The sequence below is a fragment of the Saimiri boliviensis genome, chromosome 2 (genome assembly GCF_048565385.1).
Source record: "Saimiri boliviensis isolate mSaiBol1 chromosome 2, mSaiBol1.pri, whole genome shotgun sequence".
Taxonomy (NCBI): Eukaryota; Metazoa; Chordata; class Mammalia; order Primates; family Cebidae; genus Saimiri; species Saimiri boliviensis.
The window spans coordinates 226059081-226080846 of record NC_133450.1 but is presented as its reverse complement, the minus strand read 5'-3'; the positions used below and the strand labels follow the sequence as shown (position 1 = coordinate 226080846).

The following is a 21766-nucleotide window of genomic DNA, read 5'->3' as shown; positions in this document are numbered from 1 at the left end:
AGAGAGACTCCGTCTCAAGAAAAAAAAAAAAAAAAAAAAACGGCAAATTGGAAGGTTTATGACATGCAGAAATTTGCTGATGTCAAATTCTGAATTGCTTTTCATGAGGCTGATGTATATAGTAAGTTATTTAGTAATGAATGCTCTAATTATTTAGTAATGACTCTCCACACATGGCCCCTAACCATCTACCCAACCAGACAAATCTAGTACATGGAGGTTACAAAACTACCATGCCAAGCCGAATTGGGGCTATGTCCCTGATGGCCTTGGAGGAAGGTACAGAACTACCAAGCTGGCATGGTAGTTTTGTAACTGCATGTACTAGGTTCATCTGGTTGGATAGATGGTTAGGGACCATGTGTGGAGAGTATGTTGGAGAATCTGGGACAAAGCCCTCCAACCTTAGATCACTGATGACAGACATGTACTGTTCTGTAAAGCTTTATATTTGCAGAAGGGTCCAGTACAAAGCTAAGATTTAAGTCATAGTAAACTCATTTCAGAATTCCATTGTAATAAAGGAATTGATTGCTACTTTTTGCCAGTTCAGTCTGTATACGTACTTCATAGCCATTTTTTGTAATTTTCTTTCTAAAAGAGAAACTCTTTTAGATTATGTTTTTCACCACCACCTTTAATGCTTGGAAACATTTGTGCTTTGCTGTGGGCTTTACCAAGAGAAAACAGATTTTTGTTAGTATTAGTTTTGTTCTTTATCGCATGAAAATATTTATTTCAATAGACTGTTATTTAGGATTGCCCAGGCTTCCTCATTGGTTGTAATTTTAAGTTGTTACTAGTGAATTGCATGGTGCCCTTGTAACCGTGGCTAAAGTATATCTTGTAACACGCTATTGAAGAAAATTAATTTGGTCTCCCACGTGTAGTGCTCTGGGTATGATTAGAAAACAACATTTAAGACCTGAATTTAGAGTTGAGGGTAAACTTTCTAGCCTAGATTTGTGGGCCGACATTAGGCCAATGTGGATTGTATTTGCATTTGTATGTACTAATGTTTTTCAGATATTATTTCTATATTCTTCATTGACAACAACATCTGTAAAAGATTGTTTAGATCATAAATTAGGGACCTCTTCCTTTTCAAACATTCAAACCCATTGAGTTGTCCTGATTTTTCCATATGCCTCCATTGTATAAAATATTACTCTACCCTAATGGACATGAAACCTTTTGGCTAAGAAAGTAGACTTGTTCAGCCTGCTTCAAACTTGATGTAGGGGTGATCGCATCATTAAATTGAACAGCCTCCATTTTTTTATTTTTTGATACTGAATCTGGCTCTGTCAGCCAGGCTGGAGTGCAGTGGCATACTCTCAGCTCACTGCAACCTGCACCTCCTGGGTTCGAGTAATTCCTGTGTCTTAGCTGCCTGAATAGCTGCAACTGAAGGCATGTACCACCATGCCTGGCTAATTTTTATATTTTTGGTAGAGATGGGGATTTCACCAGGCTGGCCAGGCTGGTCTCGAACTCCTGGCCTCAAGTGATCCACCCGCCTGTCTCGGTCTCCTAAAGTGCTGGGATTACAGGTGTGAACCACCGTGCCTGGATTAACAGCTTTTCCTAATTTTTTCCAAACCCATTGCTACTTTGGAGTTTCCTCCGATTAGTAAATATGATAGCTTTATGAAGGGACAACGAGAGGCCTATTGCAGGATCCCAGTGCCCTTCAGATATTGCCATCTATCATTTTCCCGTCTTTCCAGAAATACTTCAAGCTGATTGCTAAAAAGGTTTATTTTTAATTTACTCGTTACTTAACAGAAAAAGATTGGGTTTTGTTTGCTTATTCCATCCAGCAGCTAGCTTTGCTGGGAGGGTGTTATTTTGTTGTTTTGTTTTGTTTCGTTTCGTTTTTTTGCAGTTACTTGTAACCCCAAGGGAAAATGGTTTACCTTGACATCAAATGGAAAAACTCTGATACAAGGGTAAGCAGATTGCAAATTAGAGATTTCAGCTCACTGTTGCAAACATTACTGAGCTCTTACAGTCTGCCAAGTATTTGCAACTTGCCTTCACCTGTAAACAAGTTGTGATTGGATAGTTGGTTTGCTACAGCTACAGAATTCCTGCCTGAAGCTTTGCATAGCCCCAGGTCAGCTGAGAAGAGGGGGAAGATGATATTAATTAGTAGGGCTGGCAAACTGATAGAGAACCCACAGGCCTGTCCCAGGTAGTTTTTTAGCCTGTCTACTACCAAGAACTGTAGAAAGAAATCGAACTGTGCCTCAAACCCATGCTTAGCCTTTAGTAAATGGCATTAATGTTTCTTTTTTTCAGGACAGTGACGGTGACAAAAGCGATGACAACTTAGTTGTGGATGTGTCTAATGAGGTAACCATTTTTTTCATCAAAGTTTATCTTCAGAATGATTTGAATAATGTTATGAAAAAAAAAATCTAACAGTGAATGAAGGAAGTAGAGCCCTTCGGTGGGGGATCTCTTGTAACTTTTTACATTAAGAAGTTAATGGTTGCTCATGTATGGAGCAATAATGGTCTAACTAACATAAAGTTTTATTTCCCTTTAAAAAAAAGGTATTTCCCCTGATATTTTGAATGCCTAAGTTGGATGTCTGGCTCCCCTTTCCTTCCAGTGCCCTCTAGGCAAAGTTCTTAAGCCTGAGGCACAAAGAGGGATATGACTGTGGGGTTGTTTTTCATGGCATGTTTTCGGGTATATTTGCAGATACCATGTTGCTCATTATAACATGGTATTGGTCACCTTGCGCACCCCCAACCTGAAGTGCTTTCAGCACTGTCCTTTAATTTAGAGAAAGAGTGTGGAAAGGGAAAGTTTTGTCTGTTTCAAGCTAAATCATGAAAACTTTTTATTATGCTTGTTGAGGACCCTTCTTCTCCACGAGCAAGCCCTGCCCACTCTCCCAGGGAAAATGGAATTGACAAAAACCGCCTGCTCAAGAAGGATGCTTCCAGCAGCCCAGCTTCCACAGCCTCCTCGGGAAGTTCCACTTCTTTGAAATCCAAAGAAATGAGCTTGGTAGGTAAAGAATACTGACACTTGCCTGTTTGGCAGTGTATTTTTCATTTTGGACTGGAGGTCCCTGAAGTATTTGAAATGTTGGGGGTTTGCTGCTTGAGGGTGGTGTTTTTAAGAGTTTAATAGTGAAACTCATCCCAGCACTTTGAGAGGCTGAGGTGGGCGATCACTTGAGGTCAGGAGTTCAAGACCAGCCTGGCCAACATGGTAAAACCCTATCTCTACTAAAAATACAAAAATTATCTGGGCATGGTGGCAGGAGCCTGTAGTCCTAGCTACTTAGGAGGCTGAGACAGGAGAATCCCTTGAGCCTGGGAGGCAGAGGTTGCAGTGAGCCAAGATAGTGCCACCACACTCTAGCCTGGGTGAGTGAGTGAGACTCCATGTAAAAAAAAAAAAAAAAAAGTGAAACTCGTCCTTCTGTTCTATGTCCCCATTCAGGATTTACTTTTGATCTCGTCTCTTTTGGGGTCATGATTAGAGAGGGTATTCACGTGTCCATGTTCCTTGCCTTCTTACTTGGGGCATATGTCCTTGCCACACAGCTCTCTGAAACTTCCCAGTTGGCAAATGGTTCAAACTTCTGAGATTCTTTTTTATTTTTGAGATGGAGTCTCACTCTGTCACCCAGGCTGGAGTGCAATGGCATGATTTCAGCATATCGCAACCTCTGCCTCCTGGGTTCAAGCAATTCTCCTGCCTCAGCCTCCCCAGTAACTGAGATTACAGGTGCCCACCACCATGCCCAGCTAATTTTTGTATTTTTAGTAGAGACAGGGTTTCATGTTTACCATGCTGGTCTTGAACTCCTGACCTCAAGCAGTCTGCCCACCTCAGCCTCCCAAAGTGCTGGTATTACAGGCTTGAGCCATCGCGCCCCGCCTTAAACTTCTGAGATTCTTAAGTCTTAATTTTCTTAAATTGTCTATTTACCTAGTAGACTGATCTCTGATATCGGGGCATGTTGTGGAGCATGCCCCGATGTTATGAAGTTGTCAGATCAGTGATGCAGAAAGGAGGCCCCAGGGGAATCCAGGAACTGGTACATCAGAGCCCACTCATGTGCTCATTTATTCAATCAACAAACTTTGTAGACTGCGTCATCTTCTAACAACATTTCATAACAAGCCTGCAGTTAATCCTTACCTGGTCCCTCCTGGCATTATCCTGTTTTACCAGTTGGGCGAATGAATAACTTACCAAGGCTACACAGCTGTGGCCCATAATCCAAGGCCAGAAAGAGCTCTCTTTAGCCTGTGCTCGTTGCCACACTGTAGTGCTGCTTGGACTCTGCTGTAAAGCACGTGAAAGGTTGAAAGGCCAGGGAAGGTGCCATGTAACCCCCTTACTGTCTGGATTCCAAAAGGCCCCTTGTTGGTGTTCAGTCTCTGATCTGCACTGGTGGGTCCACTTTGGTTGTGCAGGCAAGTGGGCAGTGACACTTAACTCCAAAGCATTGTTCTCTTTAGGCATATTGGTAAGGCTAGATCTGAGGCTTTTGTCTCTGAGATACAGTGCCACTCTCTCTCACCATTTGTCTCAATCCCAGGGCTACCGAAAAAGGAGACTTGAAAAGGGGTCTTCCTGGGACGTTCTTGGCGGCTGGCGCATGTGTTTCTGAGTGCCTGGGAAATATTCTCTGGGTGGTCATCTTTCTAACTTGGCGTAGACCCAAAGTCCACAAGCCTGATGGAAAATACTTTTAAAATAAAATCTGCGGAGGAAGAAGTGTGATCATGTTCTGTGTCTCTAGCTCGAGTTTTAATTCTGGCAGGAAGAGGAAAGGTCAACATTTCTCGCTCACAAGTTAATGCTGTCAACATTGTGTGGATTTATGAAAATTGGCTGAGGGAGTAGCTAGAAGGTGCCCAGTGTCCCAGCTGCTGTTGTGATAAATTGTGTAATATGGCTTGGATTAAAAATAATACTCATTTAATTTGTTTAATGACACCAGCATGAAAAAGCCAGCACGCCTGTTCTGAAATCCAGCACACCAACGCCTCGGAGCGACATGCCAACGCCGGGCACCAGCGCCACTCCAGGCCTCCGTCCAGGCCTCGGCAAGCCTCCAGCCATAGACCCCCTCGTTAACCAAGCGGGTAGAGCATCGCCTCTCGTTGTGCTTTGTTTGGTTTCTCCCATTCCCAGCTTGATTTGTTGTCTGTTAATCTTGTGACGCAATTGCCCCACAAATATGAAATGTACTTATGGCCGCCCTCCTTCCTATCTCGGAAAAAGCCATGATAAGAAACAGATGTTTGTCCCTGGGTTTCAGCAGCTGCAGTCTGTTCAGTCTCCAACTGTTTACCTTCAGCTTTTCTTTTGTTTTTAAATATTTCAAATCCTAGGGACTTTAGTAAAGTTTCTGATAATTATTTTGAACACAAGACTCCCTACCTAACTAGCATTGTGTGTCTGACTTTGCTATTATTGGCTGAAACAGCGGTTTGGCCGGCCCAGCTGTGCTCCTTGCAGACTATAGTTTACTGGTTTTCTGCTTGGGGAGGCTCCAGGAATCAGTGTTCTGCCCTTCAGTAGAAATTAGGAGGGTTTCCCTGTTACGCCAGCCCTTAAAAAACTCATAATTTGCAACCTGACATTCCCCAGTGGGAAAGGAAAAAAAGCAACAACTTGGGCCCAAAGGAAAATAGGCAACAAAATATCCCTCCTAAACCCGTGCTTTGGTTTACATAAATCCAGGATTGGGTTTTCATTTGGAATTGGTACCAGGGAATGGAAAGTTCGGACTGAAAGAGAAATCTTGGATTTTATCGAGAAAATCTTCTTTTGAGATTAAGTCAGGTAAACACTTAGTGTCTGTGCCTTGGTTTGCCCTCTGTAAATTGGGTATGGTAATACGCTTAATTCCCCTGGCTTCCCAGTGCTGCCACTTACATCAATGAGAAAATGTGTGGGTTGTGCTTCCCCTGGAGTCTCTTCTTTCTTGGAGATGAATTGTGCCCTGGGGAAGGAGGGATCCAGTGTATAAATCGGAGTTGATTTTCCCCCACCCCCAGAAGCCTTCCCTGTTTTTCTCTGCCCGTGAGATGAGTGACGCTAACAAATGATGAGGCCAGGATTGCTGGTCAGGTTTGATGGATTGGGTCAGTTAAGTGATGTGTGGTTTGTGTTTCCTTTCAGCAGCTGGCTTGAGGACACCCCTGGCAGTGCCCGGCCCATACCCTGCTCCTTTTGGGATGGTCCCCCACGCTGGCATGAACGGCGAGCTGACCAGCCCAGGTGCCGCCTATGCCAGTTTACACAACATGTCACCCCAGATGAGTGCTGCAGCCGCCGCGGCTGCTGTGGTGGCCTACGGGCGCTCCCCCATGGTAGGCCGCTGTTGGGTGGGCTCTGGTTGGGATAGGAACACTGCATACTCCACTGAGCACTGTCAGATTCAGGGCCAGGCCTCTCCTCGCTGCGTGGGCAGGAGCAGCCAGCCCCACACACCTCGGAGACAAAGACGCCCAGTGTCCCAGCTGCACACTCACCTTCCTCTGTTAGCCTTCATCAGCACGCTGCTCCATTAAGTGAGGGCCAAATGCTTTTTGTTTTACTGGTTTTGTGGATGAAAAAGACACTGTTTAGAAGCTCCTTTAGTGGTTCAGGAGACGTCTGGTTTTCTCCCACCAAAGTAGGTTTTTTTTAATTTGAAGGCGATGAAATAATTCAAGTGGTTCACAGAAGCCTTTTCATTCGTTTTCTTAAGTTTTTTTTTCTTTCTCATCAGTAAGCCTTAGAAAAAAATGTCTTGAGAAGCCATCACTTTCTCTTTATATGCCCGTGTTACACTTTAAACCCAATAGCATGACTTACGTATAAGCAGCAGTCTCTGTAAACAAACCGGTAGAATTCTGGACAGTCTGAACCAAGGGGCACGCTGTCTCTTGTCTGTTTGCCTTGCCTCTTGCCACTGTGCAAATGGCCTACCTTTTAACCAAGAAGACATAAAACTGCATTTGAAGGGTAAGATTGGCTGTTTGCAATATGTCCTGCACTTTTCTCTCTTGTCCCTTGTTCACATAGCATTACCTCCACTAGTTTGCAGTGACATTAAGGTTCATTGGTTTTTCCTTATATTGCCCTTGTAGGAGAGGCTGTGCAGTTCTGGACAAAAGTGTTCAAAGTAAGGTGGTCAGCTGAGAGACTAGATGCTGTCCTTACGCTGCACAAAGTGGGAATCCATGTATGAATTCTTAAGCATTAAATTAGACCCATGGTATGCAACTGGGGATGATTTTGTCCCTTGGGAACATTTAATACTATCTAGAGACACTTTTGATTATCATAACTGGGGACAGAGTTGGGGGCAGATATAGATTTCCCTTGTCACATAAATAATAGGGGCCAGGAATGCTGTTCAACGTCCTGTAGTGCTCAGGACAGCCTCCAACAAGGAAAAGAACTGTTTGCCCCCAAATGACCATAGTGCTGAGGCTGAGAAATCCTAATAAAACACATTGCTCTGTGAACTTGCTTGCAAGTCTATGGGAAGTGTTTACCATGGTGAGATGGTTCTCAGAACGCAAGTAGATCACATCTCCTCTCCACCTCCCAAAAAGGAAGTGGGTCTTGTGGTGTTCAGGGGTGCTTCTGTTACCTCTTGCATTGTAATCAAAAAGAAAAACACTAGGCCATGTTACTGTTCCCATTTATGTTGCTTTGGGGATCTATGAGTTTCTTTTTTTATTTTTATTTTTTTTGAGACAGAGTCTTGCTCTGTTGCCCAGGCTGGAATGCGATGGCACGATCTCAGTTTACTGCAACCTCTGCTTCCCAGGTTCAAGTGATTCTCCTCCCTCAGCTTTCCGAGTAGCTGGGATTGCAGATGCCTGCCACCACACCTGGCTGATTTTTGTATTTTTAGTTAAACGGGGTTTTACCACGTTGGCCAGGCCAGACCTCAGGCCGTCTGCCCGCCTCAGCCTCCCAAAACGCTGGGACTATAGGCGTGAGCCACTGCACCCGGTGGGATATATGAGTTTCTAATGAAAGACATTGATGTTCGCAAAGTGCTTGCTGCAATAAACTGAGTCTGCAATGTCTTACTTTTGTTTCCAGGTGGGTTTTGATCCTCCTCCTCACATGAGAGTACCTACCATTCCTCCAAACCTGGCAGGAATCCCTGGGGGGAAACCGTAAGTACCTCAAAGACCTTAGTTTTGTTTTAAAGGTGGTTATTCAGTCGTTGGTCTTAGCAGACTAGAATTCCAAAGGGAGTACAGGCCTGGGCGTTTCCAAGGAGATTTCTGGTGTCTTTTCCTGAGGATTAACACTTCTATAAATAGGCAGCTTGTAGGTGTCATGCCTCTGTCTTCTCCCTGGGGGTGATCTCCTAAGTTTAGTTATTTCTGGAGAGAAACTGTTGGAGATGAGGACGAGGTGGGAGGAGCGCGCTGGAGGGGGTCGGCCCTCCTCGCTTGACCCTTCAGAAAGCTGCTCTGCTCTGCCATTTGGTTAGAGGGCAGCTGCTGGAGATTTCCAACAGTGCTGTGCTGTGGGCACTCAGCTGTCACGAACTCTTGCAGGCTCAGACATTTGAAATGTGTCATCTCTTTACCCAGCTCAGTGCCACCTTTTTCTTATTTTGGTGGAAACGAGAGTTATTTGAAGGGCAGGTTGTGTTGGATGCCAGCACCCCAGGTTTACCTCCAAGTGAAGTTTTGATGAGTACTCCGAGAGATCTAGAATTATAAAAAGCGAAGTGGCTTCGTGGGGAGGAAGGAGAAGTTAAGGTTCAGTTTGTGTCCAGTGCACAAAAGCATTGGAATTTTAAAGACTCGGTTGGATATTCTTCCTGGGTCACTTAAAAAATTGCTTCCTTTTCATAATGTCAGTAATTAGAAGTGTGATTTCAAAGAATTTCTGATGTTCTCAGATTTTTTAAACAGCAGAATTGAAATGTGAAGGTCTGTTTCGCTTAGTAGCAAAACTCTGCCATTTCCTAAGATAGAAATGGCAGAGGCCAGGTACGGTGGCTCACGCCTGTCATCCTAACACTTTGGTAGGCCAACGAAGGTGGACCACCTGAGGTTGGGAGTTTGAGACCAGCCTGGCCAATGTCGTGAAACCCTGTCTCTACAGAAAATACAAAAATCAGCCGGACGTGGTGGTGTGTGTCTGTAATCCCAGCTACTCAGGATACTGAGGCTGGAGACTTGCTTGGAACTGGGTGGCGGAGTTTGCAGTGAGCCAAGATACCACTGTACTCCAGCCTGGGTGACAGAGCAAGACTCTTGTCTTGAAAGAAAAGAAAAGGGCAGATCTTTGCAAATGCTATTTATTTTATTTTTGGGGGACGGAGTTTTGCTCTTGTTGCCCAGCCTGGAGTGCAATGACGTGATCTCCGCTCACTGCAACCTCCATCTCCCACATTCAAGTAATTCTCCTGTCTCAGCCTTCTAAGTGGCTGGGATTACAGACGCATGCCACTACGTCTGGCTGATTTTTGTATTTTTGGTAGAGACAGGTTTCATCACATTGGTCAGGCTAGTCTTGAACTCTTGATGTCAGGTGATCTGCCCACCTTGGATCACAAAGTGCTGGGATTACAGGCGTGAGCCACTGCACCCGGCTGATTTTTAAAAAATAGAGGTACTGGTGCTACATGTCTTAGGCCTTCTGTTTGTTTTTGTCATATCATTGCCTTCACGTGGTTGCTTTTAGCCTTTATCAGTACATCACTTGCGTGTCACAATGAGTTTTTAATTTTTAGAAACAGGTTTACTCTGTTGCCCAGACTGGAATGCAGAGGCACAATCACAGCCCATTGCAGCCTCGACCTCCTGGGCTCAAGTAGTCCTCCTGCCTTAGCTTCCTGAGTAGCAAATACTACTGGCCTGTGTCACTACACCTGGCCAATTTTAAAATTTATTTTTGTAGAGACAGGGTCTCCCTATGTTGCCCAGGCTGGTCTCAAACTCCTGGCGTCACACGATCCTCCTGCCTTGGCCTCCCAAAGTACTTGGAGTCACCACTCCCAGCATGGTGAATTACTTTGAGCAGTCCACTCAGCTGCCCAGTCATCCTTATGTGGTTTTGTTAATAGCCTTGTTTCAAATAAACCACCAGCATGAGATAAAATTGAATTTCTTACCCTATCACTTGCTTTTTAGGAAACCCAATTCCCACTGCTGTACTTTACATGCATTCTTATATCTATTTCACAGTAATTTGATTCATGATGAAATGAGATTTTTGTCTACACTAGGAATCAGTAGCGATGTTAGGAATTTAAGATGACATCTGTGCCCAATGAAGAGCAGGGTTGGAGTCATGGGTAGCATTGCTCAGTGCTCACTTAGCTGGTAGTTTTCTTCCAGTTGAGTACCCATGAACTGCTTATTACCTGGTGTGCTTTCGTTGGAATTTGGGAATGTCCCCTTGCTTCCAGCCTGGAAGGTCCTTGGGGCACTTGTGAGCATTTCTGACCTGTGGTATCAGCAGTGTTGTAGCTGTTGTGTTCTACTGATTGGTGAGCGGATAAAGGGCAAACCAGTAAAGTTGTGATGAGAAACAGTAATACCGGTAACTGATGAACCTCCGGTGGAATAACAGGCAAATAAGGCCAAGTTCAGCTGACCCTTAGGGAAAGCCAGCTTCAAGAGTTAGAGGTACAGGGAGTGTGTTCAGCTGCTAAGCCCCCACCTTGGGTATAATCAGGGATGCAGTGGGGGAAGGCCGTGAGTAGAGCTATGAGCTGTGATGCTAGGGTGGAAGGCTGGTGGGTGGTCACAGTTAAATTGGACCCTGTTCCTTACATGTGTTTATGTGTGCTAACATGAGCAGATGTAAGGGAGTTACACGTAGTATCGTGCTTATTAGAGTCAAGAATTCTCGTCCGTGGTTTGTGAGCACCTTGCATTTCTTTGTGTTCAAAGCCATGCAAACTAGAATCACAGTGTTCCTAAGGAAGAGGACAGTGGACACGGTGGCCAAAGTTGTGAGACTCACATGTCAGGATGCTTTTCTCATGTTGGTCAAAATGGCCATTGGCCTTTGGATCTGAGCAATCATTGCTCTCTCTAAAATAATTAAAGTCTCTCTCTCTTTCTCTCTTTTTTGAGACACTGAGTCTCCCTGTGTTGCCCAGGCTGGTCTCGAACTCCTGGGCTCAAGTGATCCTCCTGCCTTGGCCTCCCAAAGTGCTGGGACTTCAGGCATGAGCTGCAGGTGCCCAGCCTAAGGGATTCTATCATGTTCGAGCCATATTATGTGAGGAAGATAGACAATATCAGAAGGAAAAATGAACTTTGCCATTGTTGCCAGGATCTGGGCTATATACAATCTTACTACCCATATTTACCTAATTAATTAGTATGAGAGGACTTGCTGTTCTTATTATTTAGTAAAGTAATATTGCCTAAGGCAGTGCTGCTCAAACCATTTATGGTAACAGACCAGTTTTTTTACCCAGTAAGTCAAAGATGGATACATTTGTAACATATAATGCAAATAAATAGGAGGAAAAAGATACAAAATCCAAGTCCATTGTTTGTTGTTAGAGGAGTCTGCAGCCCTACACCCTCAGGTTGCTATAGCTCACTCTTGATGACTGCACTCCTCTCACTGCAAACAGTAGCCAGTGTTTGCTGACCACACATTGAGTAGTGCTGGTCTGAGGCACTTAAGAGAAATGGGGACAAACTCATGTATCCAGGGTAGAGTGAACAAGGTGTTAAAGGTTATACAAATAATTTTCTGCAAAATACCCACAGAAATAATGCTTGGATGAGGCAGAAGGAAGGCGCAGTTGCCATTCGTAGACTGAGTGTGGACTGTCAGGCTTTGTGCATGATGCCAGGCATGCTCCAGGAAAGAGGGTGCTCTCAGCCTTCTCTGCCCATGGGGGCTTGACTACATGATTAAAAGAACTGTAAATATCCTGGTTAACTTGTGATATGTGCTCTTGATGCAGAGCAGTGGGTGTTAGGGAGACATGTAAAGAAGTGACCAAAATTAGGGTCAGAAAGACTTCCATGGGGTGAGCACAGACACTGAAGCTATGTGCAGGAAGGAATAAGTCTCCCAGGGTACCAGGGAGGGAAGGCAGTCTGTGTCGTGCACAGAGAGAGCTTGAGGGGTCCACGTGTGGATGGATGAGTGCCTTCTAAGAGTGTTATAGTCAGCGCAATTCAGTTGGGGCAGGAGGGACCTGAACATCTCTTTAGTATTAATGAGCATCCGTGGTTGAAGTCTGCTAAGATAGCCTCACCCAGTGACTGCATGCCTCTGACTGTGCGTGTCCAAGGATGGGGACCCACTGCTTCCCAGAGCAATGCATTTTCCATGGCTCTGTGAAAAGTCTTCTAGCCCTAGCCCTTGAGCTCAATCTGTCTCCCTGGAACTTTGACCCATCAATCTTGGCCCTTCCTTCTCCCAGAGACCACACAGCACACTGCTAATCTATCATCCTCGTGGCAGCTCTTCAACGTTTGGAGACCTCCACGCCACCCTGAGGCTTCTCTTCTGGCTAGAATTTGTCTATCTTTAGCCCTGTCTTGTGGGCGGTGATTTAGGGCTCCCATGTCACCTGCTCACTAAGATCCAGACCCTGTCACTTCTTTTCCATCCACACTTCCACAGATTTCATTGCGATCTCCTGCATAGGCAAAGGGGACCCCACTGGGAGCACACAGCCTAGGAAGGGGTGTAGGGAAGAAAAAATTCTCCTTTGCCCTCTCAGAGTCTGCAGCTGGGCCTGAGAATCACACTGACGTAAGGTAGATTAACAGGAGAAAAGCGTGCAAGACTTACTAAGATTTTTAGATGTGTATGGGAGTCTTCACAAGGAAATGAAGACCCGGAGAAGTGACCAGAGCAGACAGCTTGCATCACTTTTTTTTTTTTTGAGACAAAGTCCCATTCTGTTACCCTGGCTGCAGTGGAGTGGCCTAATCTCGACTCACTACAACCTCCACCTCCCGGGTTCAAGTGATTCTCCTGCCTCAGCCTCCCTAGTAGCTGGGATTAACAATGTGTACCACCATACTGATTTTTGTATTTTTAGTAGAGATGGAGTTTCACCATGTTGGCCAGGCTGGTCTTGAATTCCTAACCTCAGGTGATCCACTCGCCTTGGCCTCCCAAAGTGCTGGGATTATAGGTGTGAACCACCACGCCCGGCCTTGTATCACTTTTATACAAAGAAATAATAAATTTGTGAAGACATGACAAGAAAAAGAGGTTTGGGCCAGAAGCAGTAAATTGTGGGGAAGTAACTAAATGATACATACTGGGGAAGAACTCGTGGGAGACAAACGTTATTTTGGTAAGTTTATTTGTACATATCCCCTTTAGTGTTGATTCCCAGACTGATGACACAAGGCTGTTGTTCTGTTTCTGGTACAGGGAGGGCACCTTTCTCATGGGAAATTTTATGGCCGGTTTTTGTATAGAAAGGGAGAGGTCAGAAAGTCTTTCCTGGATCTCTCATTCCTGAAGTGTTTTCAGCTCTCTCATTTCTCAAGTGTTTTCACCCCAAAAATTTGGGGTGGCATGTCTTGAACTTCTTGTTCCCCTTGAAGGAGTTCAGGACACACCACAACAAAATACGCCCCTTAGGTATAGTGGTTATTTTGAGCTGAAAACACTTGAAATGAGAGATCCAGGAACAAAGGCAAAATTGTAGGCACCCTGAGGCTACCACAGAGCTATTACAGAGGAACACTGTTCTAGAAAGCAAAAGATAGGGCATGGAGGACTGAGCCCATTGGGGAGGGTCAAGCAGGGATTCCCTGCAGAAGCGTTTTCAGAGCTGCACTAACCCAGTGGGGCCAGGCCAAGGACTGAACCTCTGGATGGAGAGACCAGCATGTGCAGAGGTCCTGTGGCTTCACATTGTTGTCACTCAAAGTGGAACAGAGCAAGATGACTTCACTGCTGCCGTTCCACACTCCTGTTTCAGGTGTTAAGATGACAAGATCTCAGTAGGGTTTCCCAACCACCTGGCACTTTCCCTCCTCTCTCCTACTCACTCCAGCCTCCCCTAACTTCCTTCTGTTTGTTAAAGCGTCATTCCCATTCTCTCTGACATCTGGGCCCAAATTTCAGTGTTAGATTCTTCCTCATTTAACTCATATATATATATATATATATATATATATATATATATATATATATATATATATACACACACACACACACACACACACACACACATACATACATACATACATATATAGATATTTAACGGTCTTACTCTTTGTTAAAATCCTCACGTTTCTCATGCCCAGTTTTGTCAGGAAGGTCCTAGGTGAGTATTGTCTTCCTTCCTCATCAAATTGCTGTCAGTTTACTCTTATCATAAAGCATTTACCAGGTCCATGTGTTGCACAGAGATCTTCAAAAGTTGAATATAGATTGAGCATCTTAATCTGAAAATTCAAAATCCAAATGCTTCAAAATCTGAAACTTTTTGAGTGCCGACATGATGCCACACATGGAAAATTCCACACCTGACCTCATGTGACAAGGTGCGATCAAAACACAACACCAGTTTATCCGGCATCCCTCAGGGAAAACTGAAATTGCCTTCAGGATATGTATATATGGTCTGTATGAAATAGAAGTGAATTTTGTGTTTAGACTGGGTCCCATCCCCAAGATAACTTGTTTATGTATATGTAAATATTCTAAAGTCTGAAAACATCCAAAATCGGAAACACTTCTGGTCCTAAAGCATTTTGGATAAGGGGTGTTCGACCTGTATGAACCAGCATGGCATTCAAGGCCCCGCCGGTAATATCACCCCAGCCTGCTTTTCTGGTATCATGTCCTGGGTTCTTTACATCCTGTGCTAACCCAATAGGTTGAGCCTCTGTTCCCTGATGACTCCGGCCCCTTCTCTCTGGAGCTGCTTTCCTTCTCAGTGCTCTTCATCTCTTCCTGTTGAAGTATTTTCTGTCCTACAAAGCCCACTTGCGTTGCTGCCTCCTTCATGAAGCCTTCATGGATGCCTTCCCATCTATAGTCTCCCTCCAGGTGCACCGTGAAACGTCTTTACAACATTGCTCACGCTTTGAGCTTGGATTATAATCGTGTGCAAGCCATGTTTCTATCTGCTTGCTCCCCAGGAGGATAGAAGCTCCTGAAGTCTTGTCCCTTGAGCGTAGACATCCAGGAAAACAAATGTTCCTTGCCTTGAGTAGGTGGGAGATGGGTCCAGGATTGTGTAAGGCCCTGTGATTCATTCTTTTCTAAAGAAGACCCTTGGTTCGCATTTTAGAATTTTTTAAGTAGTATTGGTTTATGGGAGGTAACCCTGAGCTTGTTTTCACACCCTCAAGGTTGGATTTAATTGGTATTGTTTAGTTCAGCTTAACTTGAATTCATTTTTAGTTTTAGGACATTTATTCCCCTGAGCTCTGTGGAGATCATTGGTAAGAGAAATTCCAAAGTTGAGTTAGACTTTTTTTTTTTTTCTGGCACTGTAGCACTGCTGTTCTCCCTATAAATACCCAGGGGCTGTGCTCTACCTGCCTTATATATTAGCACCTAGAGGTCAGTAATAACTCAGACTAATAATAGTTTGGCTTAAAAGTCTAGGGTAGTTACAGGTCCTTTCACCCTGTGTTTTAATGCCAGACACGTAATTTAGAAATCTTCTACCCACTTGTTTAGTGTTTAAATAAATCTTTAAAGTACCTTTTTGGTTTAGAGCCTAAAGGAAAAATAAAATCCTGACTGCATTTGGGGTAAAATTGCCTCATAGGAAAACAGTTGCAGCAGTGATTAGAGACCCTTTCCAGGCTTCTAGCCAAGAAAAAGTTTCACTGGCCAGGGGCTTTCCCCTTTCACCCCACTTTTTCTGTTTCTGATTTTCTGGTTTCTGTGTTCATGTCTAGATTCCATAGTCACTTACTTAGTGGACTTAAAAATTGATTCAGCCCTCTTTTGATTTGATGGGGTTGTTTTAGTCTGGGTTCTCCAGAGAAACAGAACCAATCAGCTATAGATATGGATATAGAGAAAGAGTGATTAGGAGGGATTGACTCACATGGCTGTGTAGACTGCAAGCTGGAGGCCCAAGAAAGCCGGTGTAGTTCTACTCCAAGAACCAAGAGCACTGATGATGGAGAGCAGCAGTAGGTGGGTGTCCCAGCTTGAGTAAGGGCACATTTTCTCCTCCCCTGACTTTCTGCCCCGTCCAGTCCCTCAGTGATGTCACCTGCATGGGGAAGGGGACCTTCTTTACTCAGGCTACCTGTTCAAATGCTAATCTCTTCTAAAAACAGCCTCACAGATACACCTAGAAATAAAGTTTTATCAGCCGCCCTGGCATCCCTTAGTCTAATCAAGTTGACATATAAAATTGACCATCACAGTGATACTTGGGCAAGTTTTTTTTTTTTTTTCCTATTAAATACTAAAAACAAGATGGCCGCTCTGTTCCCTATTACTGCCATGTTGGTATTAGTTTAATTTCTGTTTTTCTACCTTCTGATGATATAGGAATATGTAGCTTTATTTTTTGAGATTAAGTTGAGCTGAGGCCCTTTCTTTTTAAAAAGAAAAATGACATGGGGATCTCCAGACTGACATTGAACTCCTGAGCTCAGTTGATCCTCCTGCCTCAGCCTCCTGAGTAGCTGGGAGGACCTTCCTTTTGATGTCAGTTGTTTAGCTACAGTGATTCCTCCCTTTACTTCTCTCTCTCCCTCTTCACCTTGTCAGAAAGGACTTTTGGTTTATGGGATACAAATAGAGTGTGTATGTTTCTTGTTTGGATAACCATTTTTGTCTGTAGTGGGTAGTTCCTTTGCTAGAATTTTTTAGTTTAGCTTTGAAATAGCAGTATATGAAGCCTCTTTTTGTTTTCCTTTTCATCCAGGAATCTCTCCACTTGTATCTTTGTCCTATATAGGAGCCTTGTTCCTGCCCCAGCACATTGAGAAGTTTGGAACCCTGTAATTGATGGAGGAAGTTAGGTCCTAGAACTCAGAATGTTGAATGTTGACTTTGGCTGGAATACCTCCGCGTTTATCAACTTAAGTCATCTCTTTCTTGTTTTCTTTGCTCGTAATCTTCTTTTACATATCCATTTTAAGAAGTTTTATATTTCCCTTTAAAAAGTAAATGAAAGTGGAAGTATATTCATCTAAATAAGGAAACAAAGAGCTTCCCAGCCTAATGCTTTGAAGTTTGCTACTTGTAAGTTAGTTGTTAATAAAGCCTTCCACTGATGTAGAAATGCTGTCTTCCAAATAAGGTAGGAATTATACCCTGTTCTGTATATTTGTTATTTAGAAGAATACAAGAATGGCTAAACTGGAAAAATTTTGTAGATGTTGTGGGTTAGATGTGCAGACCCTTAAAAAAAATTGACAAAGGGAGGTTTTACCCATAAGCAGGTAAATTCTACATTCTTCTCCCAAAATCTTAGAATAATAAGACTCTGATTTTCTTATGAGCCCCATGTCACTATTCCCCCAGCCACCACCTTTATTAGTTTTCAGGCTAAGAGTATCCTCCAGAATCATAGATTACATTATTGTCATCCATGCTAGAAGGAGCCCAGTTACCCCAGCCCCCACAGTCACACTCATGATGTCCACATGCCTCATGTTGCTCACGATGTGTTGATCTGTCCTGGTGGGTCCCACATTATCCCTCTTGAGGCGATAACATCACAGGTGGTGCTGACGTGGAAGGTAAGGTAAAGATTAACAGCTCCACTTTTGCAGCTGGGCTGACCTGGGTTGGCTCTACCACTTACTAGCTGGGTGGTTGTGGGCGAGGTACTTAGCCTGTCCTGTGCCACCTTCCCTCATCTCTAAACAGTAAAGGATAGTGAGTCCCCTCCTGTGATGTGGGAAGCAAAGGTTGACTGTATTGCGCTTCATAGTTCTCTTGAAGTACTTTCCCATGTGGCTTCATTACATGACACCTCAGCAGTCCTGTTCATAGGCGAAGTTTTGTCAGGGTGCATTGTAAAAATAGGGAAAGGAGGCTCAAGTTAGTTAGACATGGTGCCCACGTGTTACTAGCCACTAAACTGAAGCAGGTGCTTGTATCTCCTGACTTCTTGCACCTGACTGTGCGGGTTCTGCTTTCCAGGGCCCAGATGCAGGATGGAGCTTGTTCCATATGACCTGTGGTCGCTTCTGCCACAGCTTGCTTGGGAAGGGCCTGGCGTCCACTGGATTTAGCTGACTTAGGGAAAAGCCATGGATTTCACTGCATTATTGTCATTGCTTTCATTGTCTTTTTTGTGGTCTAAGTAAGCTCTCTAGAGACTGCTTGTCCTCCTTGGGAAAATTGCTACCATCTCATAGTGACATGTGGTATGATTGCTAGACATTGCCTGGGAAAAGTTGGCTAGCGTAACCCAGGGGCTTAGAGAGCAATGCCCACCTTATTTTAGCACATTTTCCTTACCAGGGCAACTTTTCATGTCTTAACATGTAAGTGAGTAGGTAACACTAGACAGCTTGTGGTGTTCTGATCCATTGATGGAGTGCGAGCTGGTGAAGCCTTCTATCTACCCCTGAAGAACTCTGGAATAGGAAAGACAGAAATGTTCACGGCATGATAAATACTATGATAGAGGTTTGTAGGAAAAGTTAGGGCCCTGGGAAAGAATCATCCAGACTGGGGAGGTTGTGGCAAGCAGAGGGCGGGAGGAAGCCGCGTGTACTTAGGAGGGAGGCGGTGCTGTTCTATAGCAGGAGGGAACAGTTTGTGTGCAACTTGGAGATGTGACAGCGTGTGACATTTTAGGGGACTGGCCTGTTGTCCCATGTGGCTGGGACTTGAAGTTTAAAGTCACATGAAGTAAGACTTGTTGGCACTAAATTGTAAAGGGCTTCATGTAAAGAGCTTGAAGAGCGAATGAAGGTTTTTGACACAATCGGATTTTTGATCCTTGTTAACATAGCTAACAGTTTCACATCCAGAGCAGTGAGTCCGTAGGCAGTGGGGCTTGACCTCAGCCATCGTCTCCAGGGTCTGTGGTTCTTCATTACCGTTTACTTGATTCTGCCAGTGCAGTTCCTATTTCCAGCAAACCAGCAACCCTGTAAACACCTGTTTTCCTCTGACCGCAGAACACAGCTTAGTTTTATTAAGAGGAGCCCGGTCTGCTCCGGGGGAAAAAACAGCCTGCCCCCATGGAACAAGGTCTTGTTTCCCAGTTCACCGCGGCTGCGAAGGAGCCCGGTGGGGACTCTTGCTTTTGGTTCCTTCACCTCTGCTGTGTGCCCAGTAAATGAAAAGTCCCTTACTCTGAATGGATTTTTATTTCATTCAATTTTTAAATCTGTGAACTCGAGTGGGCTTTATTCTTTTCAATTCTGACACCAGGTTTCAGAATCAGAAGCAGTCCCGGTCTGTAGGAGCTTGATTCAGAAAGCTAGGTGGGGGCTGGGGCTCAGTTCTGAGGCTTTCTGAGATGCGCGTGGGCTTTGCCATGTGTCCCCTCACAAGGGATCCAGGACTGACTTGCTGCCTCGCAGTTTGCCACGATTCTATCCAAACATCCATCTCTTCTATTTGGGCGTTCGTTCTAGCCTTTGCTGAGTGCCATTTCCCCCACTCTCACCTTTGATGATTCACGAATTTTGTGTTTTTCGTTGACTCGTCACTGCCCTTGTGCTTTCCTGATCCCCACCCTGTGTCTTCCTCCCTTTCCGCATTCCCTGACCCACATACTTGTCCACTGGTTGAGTTAAAAGGGCTCAATTCAACATATCTTCACTTTCCTTTTTTTAAAGTCGTGGTGGTTCAACAACAATACTGTCATTTCCTGAAGACTCACTGCAGGTGTCAAGTGCTGTGTTAAGTGTTTTGCAGCTGTTATCACTTTAATCCTTACAGCGACCCCCCGCGGACCTCTATAGTTTATTATTATTTCTATCTTACGGATCACGAAATGGACACATTCTAGACTGCAGGCTGGCCGATTGGCAAGACTGCAGTTGATGTGACCAGGGAATCGGAGGTTCATTTAACAGCAAAGTTTGGACACTTGATTTGGCTGTGGACCTAATCTAATGTGTTAACTGGTTAAGAGCCTTCGTCTTGACTTTTTGTCGAATAACTAAATGAATCTAAACTTTAAAAATTTAAATACCATACACATACAGAAAAGTGCATGAATCGTATATGTCTGGCTCAGTGACTTGTCACCAAAGGCAGCCACCTGTGTAACCAGTCCTTGGATCAAGGAACAGAGCAGGATCATTGCCCAGAAACCCCTCCCATGCCCCTTGCAGTCACCAAGGTTAACCACCACCTTTACTTTCAATACTGCAGGTGAATTTTGCCTGTGTGTGAAATTCCAGCAATGCAGTCATTTCCATGTGCATTCTTTTGTACCTGGCTTCATTCTGAATTCAGGTGTGAGCGATATTTATGAATACTCACTATCTGTTTATACATTCATTGTATACAGTCTTTTCATACAATCTGTTTAGACAATCTTTCTGATTGGTTTTTACTTTTCTTAGTTCCTCAACCGGTAGAGAAGGTTGTGCTTCCTTCTGGGATCCCTTCACCATCATCATGATGAGCCCTCAGGGTGGCCTTTTATCGAAGAAGCTCTGTTATTATTATAGGTGAATAACCTCCCCCGCGCTCCTCATGTTTTCCTTCTACTTGATCTCTCCTAAAGACCCATCAGCCCTTTGTGTTGCTCTGGTGTGTTCATTTGATTTGGCTCTTCAGCACAGCAGGCAGCACCAGCTTCCTCCGAGGCCCCCTGTGACTGATGTATTAACATCCATATGGGTTTCCCCTGGGACGGATGCGTGTTCACAGCTTCTGACAGAAGCTCGCTGCATTGTGAATCAATTTTAAATTGCCTCCATATGATGATCACGGACCTCCTGTGCAGTTAAAGAAGAGGACACCTGGGAGAGAAGTGGGTGTCTTCCAAAGATCAGCAGACACATCTCCTGCCTGGTACTTGGTGCATCTATTTAATCTGGAACATTTAACTCTATCATAAGCAGGTTTCCAGTTGAAGGAAGATAAAATTTCCTTCCTCTGAAAAATCTGGGATTGTTGAAAAGGGTGCCTGCTGGAAACCAGGCCTTACCTGGAGGCACCCAGCGTGATTTGTGGTACACAAAGAGATACGAATCTTCACCTGTGTCGTTTCTCTCATAGCACTGACATCTTTGAGAAGCAGTTTCCCCCCTTAACCACCATCCTTGTAAATCATGTACAACCCAATTGTTTCATTTTATGGAAATGTACTTGTCATTTCTTCAGTATCATCTGTATTTTTTTGTTGTTGTTTTTGGACCCAGAGCATGGACCCTGATTCTGTGTTGTAGAACTTGCTCCTGGACTTTGTTCGTTGAGCATTCTTCAAAGCCTAGAATTCTTGTAGGACTCAAATAGACTTAAACTCCCACAGTTTTGTGGCAACCTTCAAGGGCAACAAAATGCTATTTGATTATGACTCGAATGTCCCATAGTAAGTGGCATAGAGTCCTGTTCAACTAACCATAATGTGCGTGTTGAAATATCATATGGACTTGGTATATTGCCAAGGACACCAAATAATTCTGTTCGATAAAAAATGAGATTTAGTGCGATGTGAGGGCTTTGCACTGTATTGTTTTTGTGTGCATATTTCCCAGGACAGTCTCCATGGTTCCCAATATATGTGCTAATTCATTCGAATGAAGAGTAGCATTAAGGATCTGGGCCAAATAGCTGTTTATTGTGAGTCACCGGAACCGATCTGCCAGCAGACAACAGATTGAGATTGCGTCCTGTGGTTGAGTGGAGG

At 44.2% G+C, this 21766-nt stretch overlaps 1 protein-coding gene across 4 annotated transcripts in view; it reads left to right on the top strand.

Moving 5' to 3' along the window:
- Window positions 1-21766, top strand: part of TLE1 (TLE family member 1, transcriptional corepressor) — a 101037-nt gene that overhangs the window by 67722 nt on the left and 11549 nt on the right. For 2 of the 4 annotated variants that reach the window (XM_010350718.3, XM_010350717.3), the window contains exons 10-14: window positions 2305-2358; window positions 2872-3024; window positions 4979-5123; window positions 6169-6356; window positions 8089-8165. In XM_010350718.3, coding sequence (XP_010349020.1) covers window positions 2305-2358; window positions 2872-3024; window positions 4979-5123; window positions 6169-6356; window positions 8089-8165 — 617 coding nt within the window. Of the gene's footprint in view, window positions 1-2304; window positions 2359-2871; window positions 3025-4978; window positions 5124-6165; window positions 6357-8088; window positions 8166-21766 lie in introns of all 4 variants that reach the window. The other 2 variants (XM_003940003.3, XM_010350716.3) reach the window with 1 other exon arrangement.